Source organism: Pristiophorus japonicus, chromosome 20, assembly GCF_044704955.1.
Source record: "Pristiophorus japonicus isolate sPriJap1 chromosome 20, sPriJap1.hap1, whole genome shotgun sequence".
In the NCBI taxonomy this organism is placed as follows: Eukaryota; Metazoa; Chordata; class Chondrichthyes; family Pristiophoridae; genus Pristiophorus; species Pristiophorus japonicus.
This window is the reverse complement of record NC_091996.1, coordinates 96,973,039-96,981,304: the sequence shown is the minus strand read 5'-3', so window position 1 is coordinate 96,981,304 and position 8,266 is coordinate 96,973,039. Positions and strand designations below refer to the sequence as shown.

At 49.1% G+C, this 8,266-nt stretch overlaps 1 protein-coding gene across 1 annotated transcript in view; it reads right to left on the bottom strand.

Moving 5' to 3' along the window:
* Window positions 1–740: 740 nt before the first annotated feature.
* LOC139232728 (retinal guanylyl cyclase 1-like) overlaps window positions 741–8,266 on the bottom strand; it is a 77,286-nt gene continuing 69,760 nt past the window's right edge. The window contains 3 exon segments of the mRNA XM_070863235.1: window positions 741–1,663; window positions 1,665–1,698; window positions 3,472–3,557. Coding sequence (XP_070719336.1) covers window positions 1,616–1,663; window positions 1,665–1,698; window positions 3,472–3,557 — 168 coding nt within the window. The 3' untranslated portion in view covers window positions 741–1,615.

Here is an 8,266-nt window from a genome sequence, read left to right as displayed (position 1 = left end):
ACAACAGTGACTACGCTTCTAAATGTGCTTCATTGGCTGTAAAGTGCATTGAGTTGTCCGGTGGTCATACAAGGCGCTTTATAAACAGAAATTCTTTCTTTGATTTCTCTTGAGTTGACTCTTTGGTCTCAATTTATTGATTCCTTCATCGGTTTTGATATGAACTGCAAATGAGGACACCACAAAAGTTAACTCTTACACTTAGTTGTTGATCAAGTCTTACTGCCCGGGGGTGTGGGGCTGGAGGAGGTTACAGAGATAGGGAGGGGTGAGGCCCATGGAGGGTATTGTGTCTGTAAGCACTCCAGTAATGACTCCCTTGAACTGTTGTGACCTTAGTCCATTTATTGCAGCTCCTGAATAAGGGAACAGTAAGGCGAGCTCTCTTTTATACCTGGTTACCTGCAGTGTGCAGGTGACCCCTAGGTCTGCACCAGTTGCACCCTCTGGTGGTACAAACAGTGTATACAGTGTGAAGGTAGTCTTATGTAACTGTACATTGAGTGCACAGGGAGTATACTTATATTATACATACACAACAGAGGGGTTTGTAAACAAGGGTGAGAATTTTGAAATCGAGGCGTTGCTTAACCGGGAGCCAATGTAGGTCAGTGAGCACAGGGGGTGATGGGTGAGTGGGACTGGGTGCGAGTTAGGACACGGGGCAGTGAGCACAGGGGGTGATGGGTGAGTGGGACTGGGTGCGAGTTAGGACACGGGGCAGCGAGCACAGAGGGTGATGGGTGAGTGGGACTCGGTGCGAGTTAGGACACGGGTCAGTGAGCACAGGGGTGATGGGTGAGCGGGACTCGGTGTGAGTTAGGACATGGGGCAGTGAGCACAGGGGTGATGGGTGAGCTGGACTGGGTGCGAGTTAGGACACGGGGCAGTGAGCACAGAGGGTGATGGGTGAGTGGGACTCGGTGCAAGTTAGGACACTGGGGCAGCGAGCACAGGGGGTGATGGGTGAGCGGGACTCGGTGCGAGTTAGGACACGGGGCAGCGAGCACAGCGGGTGATGGGTGAGCGGGACTCGGTGCGAGTTAGGACACGGGGCACAGGGGGTGATGGGTGAGCGGGACTCAGTGCGAGTTAGGACACGGGGCACAGGGGGTTATGGGTGAGTGGGACTCGGTGCGAGTTAGGACACGGGGCACAGGGGGTGATGGGTGAGCGGGACTCAGTGCGAGTTAGGACACGGGGCAGCGAGCACAGGGGGTGATGGGTGAGTGGGACTGGGTGCGAGTTAGGACACGGGACAGTGAGCACAGGGGGTGATGGGTAAGTGGGACTGGGTGCGAGTTAGGACACAGGGGCAGCGAGCACAGGGGGTGATGGGTGAGTGGGACTGGGTGCGAGTTAGGACACAGGGGCAACGAGCACAGGGGGTGATGGGTGAGCGGGACTCGGTGTGAGTTAGGACACGGGGCAGCCGAGTTTTGGATCACCTCTAGTTTACGTCGGGTGGAATGTGGGAGGCCGGCCAGGAGTGCGTTGGAATAGTCAAGGCACACGTTAAAATAAGAGTGTAAAATCGTGTGGGAGGAGCAATGAGACAGACACGCACGAACGCAATGGCAAAGAGCAAAAGATAATAAATGTTATTACTTGATAGTTATTTCATATTTCGTGCCTTCATTAGCTTCTCTTTCCTCTCCGGGGGGGACCTCCTCCAAGCACAGCCCATGGTTACTGGCGCTGAAGACAAGAGAGAGAGAGAGAGAGAGAGTGAAGAATGTCACATTGATTAAAGGCACTCTCCATATTATGAAAAGGATATCGAGACACTGGAGAAGTTGCTAAAACAATACGTACAATGATGATACCAGAACTGAGAGGTTATACCCAGCGACTGCAACAGGCTGGCAGAGTGGGCAGACAAGTGGCAGATGGAGTTTAATACAGAGATGTGTGAGGTGATGTATTTTGGCAGAAGGGATAGGGAGAGACAATATAGACTTAATGGCACAGTTCTAAAGAGAGTGTGCATGGACAGAGGGACCTGGGGGTTCATGTGCAAAGATCTTTAAAGGTGGCAGGACATATTGAGAGAGTACTTAGCAAAGCATATGGGATCCTGGGCATCATAACTAGAGGTCTTGAACCTTTATAAACCAGTTAGGCCACTGTATTTTATAGTCTCTTGAACAATCTTAGTTCAACTTAACTCTACTTATTTGGGAGATCTCAGATAGCCGTGTGGAGCTTTAAGACGGTGTTCCTTCACAGACCCTCTCTCTCCCTGTACCTCCTAGCTAGAGGGCACTATACATTATCTCGTTACAGCCGCAACTGGAGGATTGCGTCCCGTTCTGATCGCCACACTGTAGAGAGGATGTGACGGTCCTGGGGAGGGGGCAGAGCAGATTGACCACAACGGTTCCAGGGACGAGGGAGTTCAGCTACAAGGTTAGGTTGGAGAAGCTTGGGTTGTTCTCCTCGGAGCAAAGGAGGCTGCGGGGAGATTTGTTCGAGATTAGGACAGGGTTGGGATAAGGTCGACAGAGAAAGGCTATTCCCATTAGCTGATGGTACAAGGGCTAGAGGACACGGATTTAAGGTTTTGGGCGAGAGATACGGGGGGGTTGTGAGGAAGAATCCTTTTACACAACGAATGGTAATAGGAACTTAAGAAATAGGAGCAGGAGTCGGCCATACGGCCCCTCGAGCCTGCTCCGCCATTTAATACGATCATGGCTGATCCGATCATGGACTCAGCTCCACTTCCCCGCCCGCTCCCCATAACCCTTCACTCCCTTATCGTTTAAGAAACTGTTTATTTCTGTCTTAAATTTATTCAATGTCCCAGCTTCCACAGCTCTCTGAGGCAGCGAATTCCACAGATTTATAACCCTCAGAGAGAAGAAATTTCTCCTCATCTCAGTTTTAAATGGGCGGCCCCTTATTCTAAGATCATGCCCTCTAGTTCTAGTCTCCCCCATCAGTGGAAACATCCTCTCTGCATCCACCTTGTCAAGCCCCCTCATAATCTGATACGTTTCGATAAGATCACCTCTCATTCTTCTGAATTCCAATGAGTAGAGGCCCAACCTACTCAACCTTTCCTCATAAGTCAACCCCCTCATCTCCGGAATCAACCGAGTGAACCTTCTCTGAACTGCCTCCAAACCTTTGGTAAATACAGAGACCAAAACTGCACGCAGTACTCCAGGTGTGGCCTCACCAATACCCTGTATAACTGGAGCAAGACTTCCCTGCTTTTATACTCCATCCCCTTTGCAATAAAGGCCTGGAACTCGCTGCCGATGTGGAAGTGGAGACAATCAATGATTTCAACAGGACATCGGACAGGGACTTGGGGGAAATAAACGGGGAGAGTGGGGCAATGGGACTGACTCGGTTGCTCAACAGAGAGCCGGCATGGACTCAATGGGCCAAATGGCCTCCTTCTGTGCTGTAACGACTCGATGAGTTGGCCATGACTTGTCGTGGTGACTGGGAGTCACGTACCCTGGTAAGAGATCAGGTGGTGTCGGTAATGGTTTGTTAAAGCCTTCTCTTCCCACAAGCCAAAAGGTATTTTCAATGCCTTTTCCCTTTGAAAATAAGCACAATTAAACTTAAACAAAGGGCGTTGCACATATTTAATCAATCATTTTCTGAAGCACCACAAATTACTGATGCATCCTACGATAAGATCACAGTCAATCACAACCCCGGCTCGCCCCACATAATCCACAAATATCACATTAGTGCAGCACAGGAAGACACTCTTTATGTCCATTGGGGTCCCCGCCCGCTCTTTCGAAGAGTCAATCCAGCCAGTCCCACTCCCCCCGCCCTTTCCCCGGAGCCCTTCAGGTATTTATCCAACTCCCTTTTGAAAGCCCCTCAGGCAGCGCATTCCAGATCCTAACCACTCGCTGCGTAAAAACGTTTTCCCTCGAGTCGCCTTCGGTTCTTCTGCCAATCGCCTTAAATCTGTGTCCCTCTGGTTCCCGACCCTTCCACCAATGGGAACAGTTTCTCTCGATCTACTCTGTCCAGATCACTCATGATTTTGAACACCTCGATCAAATCTCCTCTCAACCTTCTCTGCTCCAAGGAGAACAACCCCAGCTTCTCCAGTCTCTCCCCGTAACTGAAGTCCCTCATCCCTGGAACCATTCTCGTAAATCTTTTCTGCGCCCTCTCTAAGGCCTTCACATCCTTCCTAAAGTGCGGGGCCCAGAATTGGACACAATACTCCAGTTGAGGCCGAACCGGTTATGAAGGTTCAACAACGTCCTTGCTTTTGTACTCTATGCCTCTATTTAAGAAGCCCAGGACCTGTCCTGAAAAGGTCAGTGCACAAACACCCTCGATCATAAACACCCTTGATCATAAACACCCTCGATCTGTAAACACCCTCGATCTGTAAACACCCTCGATCGGTAAACACCCTCGATCGGTAAACACCCTCGATCGGTAAACACCCTCGATCGGTAAACACCCTCGATCGGTAAACACCCTCGATCAGTAAACACCCTCGATCTGTAAACACCCTCGATCAGTAAACACCCTCGATCAGTAAACACCCTTGATCATAAACACCCTCGATCAGTAAACACCCTCGATCAGTAAACACCCTCGATCTGTAAGCAACCTCGATCTGTAAACACCCTCGATCTGTAAACACCCTCGATCGGTAAACACCCTCGATCGGTAAACACCCTCGATCAGTAAACACCCTCGATCTGTAAACACCCTCGATCTGTAAACACCCTCGATCGGTAAACACCCTCGATCGGTAAACACCCTCGATCGGTAAACACCCTCGATCGGTAAACACCCTCGATCGGTAAACACCCTCGATCGGTAAACACCCTCGATCAGTAAACACCCTCGATCTGTAAACACCCTCGATCAGTAAACACCCTCGATCAGTAAACACACTCGATCAGTAAACACACTCGATCAGTAAACACCCTCGATCAGTAAACACCCTCGATCTGTAAACACCCTCGATCAGTAAACACCTTCGATCAGTAAACACCCTCGATCTGTAAACACCCTCGATCAGAAAACACCCTCGATCAGTAAACACCCTCGATCTGTAAACACCCTCGATCTGTAAACACCCTCGATCTGTAAACACCCTCGATCAGTAAACACCTCGATCTGTAAACACCCTCGATCTGTAAACACCCTCGATCAGTAAACACCCTCGATCTGTAAACACCCTCGATCTGTAAACACCCTCGATCAGTAAACACCCTCGATCTGTAAACACCCTCGATCTGTAAACACCCTCGATCTGTAAACACCCTCGATCAGTAAACACTCTCGATCAGTAAACACCCTCGATCTGTAAACACCCTCGATTAGTAAACACCCTCGATCTGTAAACACCCTCGATCAGAACACACCCTCGATCAGTAAACACTCTCGATCAGTAAACACCCTCGATCTGTAAACACCCTCGATCTGTAAACACCCTCGATCAGTAAACACCCTCGATCAGTAAACACCCCCGATCTGTAAACACCCTCGATCTGTAAACACCCTCGATCTGTAAACACCCTCGATCGGTAAACACCCTCGATCTGTAAACACCCTCGATCGGTAAACACCCTCGATCGGTAAACACCCTCGATCGGTAAACACCCTCGATCCGTAAACACCCTCGATCCGTAAACACCCTCGATCGGTAAACACCCTCGATCTGTAAACACCCTCGATCGGTAAACACCCTCGATCTGTAAACACCCTCGATCAGTAAACACCCTCGATCTGGAAACACCCTCGATGTGTAAACACCCTCGATCTGTAAACACCCTCGATCTGTAAACACCCTCGATGTGTAAACACCCTCGATCAGTAAACACCCTCGATCAGTAAACACCCTCGATCTGTAAACACCCTCGATCAGTAAACACCCTCGATCAGTAAACACCCTCGATCTGTAAACACCCTCGATGTGTAAACACCCTCGATCTGTAAACACCCTCGATCTGTAAACACCCTCGATCAGTAAACACCCTCGATCAGTAAACACCCTCGATGTGTAAACACCCTCGATCTATAAACACCCTCGAACTGTAAACACCCTCGATCGGTAAACACCCTCGATCGGTAAACACCCTCGATCAGTAAACACCCTCGATCTGTAAACACCCTCGATCAGTAAACACCCTCGATCAGTAAACACCCTCGATCTGTAAACACCCTCGATCTGTAAACACCCTCGATCAGTAAACACCCTCGATCTGTAAACACACTCGATCAGTAAACACCCTCGATCAGTAAACACACTCGATCTGTAAACACCCTCGATCTGTAAACACCCTCGATCTGTAAACACACTCGATCTGTAAACACCCTCGATCAGTAAACACCCTCGATCAGTAAACACCCTCGATCTGTAAACACACTCGATCTGTAAACACCCTCGATCTGTAAACACCCTCGATCGGTAAACACCCTCGATCGGTAAACACCCTCGATCTGTAAACACCCTCGATCAGTAAACACCCTCGATCTGTAAACACCCTCGATCGGTAAACACCCTCGATCGGTAAACACCCTCGATCTGTAAACACCCTCGATCTGTAAACACCCTCGATCAGTAAACACCCTCGAACAGTAAACACCCTCGATCTGTAAACACCCTCGATCTGTAAACACCCTCGATCAGTAAACACCCTCGATCAGTAAACACCCTCGATCAGTAAACACCCTCGATCAGTAAACACCCTCGATCTGTAAACACCCTCGATCTGTAAACACCCTCGATCTGTAAACACTCTCGATCTGTAAACACCCTCGATCTGTAAACACCCTCGATCTGTAAACACTCTCGATCAGTAAACACCCTCGATCTGTAAACACCCTCGATCAGTAAACACCCTCGATCAGTAAACACCCTCGATCTGTAAACACCCTCGATCAGTAAACACCCTCGATCTGTAAAAACCCTCGATCTGTAAACACCCTCGATCGGTAAACACCCTCGATCGGTAAACACCCTCGATCTGTAAACACCCTCGATCAGTAAACACCCTCGATCTGTAAACACCCTCGATCTGTAAACACCCTCGATCTGTAAACACCCTCGATCTGTAAACACCCTCGATCAGTAAACACCCTCGATCTGTAAACACCCTCGATCTGTAAACACCCTCGATCAGTAAACACCCTCGATCTGTAAACACCCTCGATCAGTAAACACCCTCGATCTGTAAACACCCTCGATCTGTAAACACCCTCGATCGGTAAACACCCTCGATCGGTAAACACCCTCGATCTGTAAACACCCTCGATCAGTAAACACCCTCGATCTGTAAACACCCTCGATCGGTAAACACCCACGATCGGTAAACACCCTCGATCGGTAAACACCCTCGATCTGTAAACACCCTCGATCTGTAAACACCCTCGATCAGTAAACACCCTCGATCTGTAAACACCCTCGATCTGTAAACACCCTCGATCTGTAAACACCCTCGATCTGTAAGCACCCTCGATCAGTAAACACCCTCGATCAGTAAACACCCTCGATCTGTAAACACCCTCGATCAGTAAACATCCTCGATGTGTAAACACCCTCGATCTGTAAACACCCTCGATCTGTAAACACCCTCAATCAGTAAACACCCTCGATGTGTAAACACCCTCGATCTGTAAACACCCTCGATCAGTAAACACCCTCGATCAGTAAACACCCTCGATCTGTAAACACCCTCGATCAGTAAACACCCTCGATGTGTAAACACCCTCGATCGGTAAACACCCTCGATCGGTAAACACCGTCGATCAGTAAACACCCTCGATCAGTAAACACCCTCGATCTGTAAACACCCTCGATCTGTAAACACCCTCGATCAGTAAACACTCTCGATCTGTAAACACCCTCGATCAGTAAACACCCTCGATCAGTAAACACCCTCGATCAGTAAACACCCTCGATCTGTAAACACCCTCGATCAGTAAACACCCTCGATCAGTAAACACCCTCGATCAGTAAACACCCTCGATCAGTAAACACCCTCGATCTGTAAACACCCTCGATCGGTAAACACCGTCGATCGGTAAACACCCTCGATCGGTAAACACCCTCGATCTGTAAACAACCTCGATCTGTAAACACCCTCGATCAGTAAACACCCTCGATCTGTAAACACCCTCGATCAGTAAACACCGTCGATCAGTAAACACCCTCGATCTGTAAACACCCTCGATCGGTAAACACCCTCGATCTGTAAACACCCTCGATCAGTAAACACCCTCGATCTGTAAACACCCTCGATCAGTAAACACCCTCGAT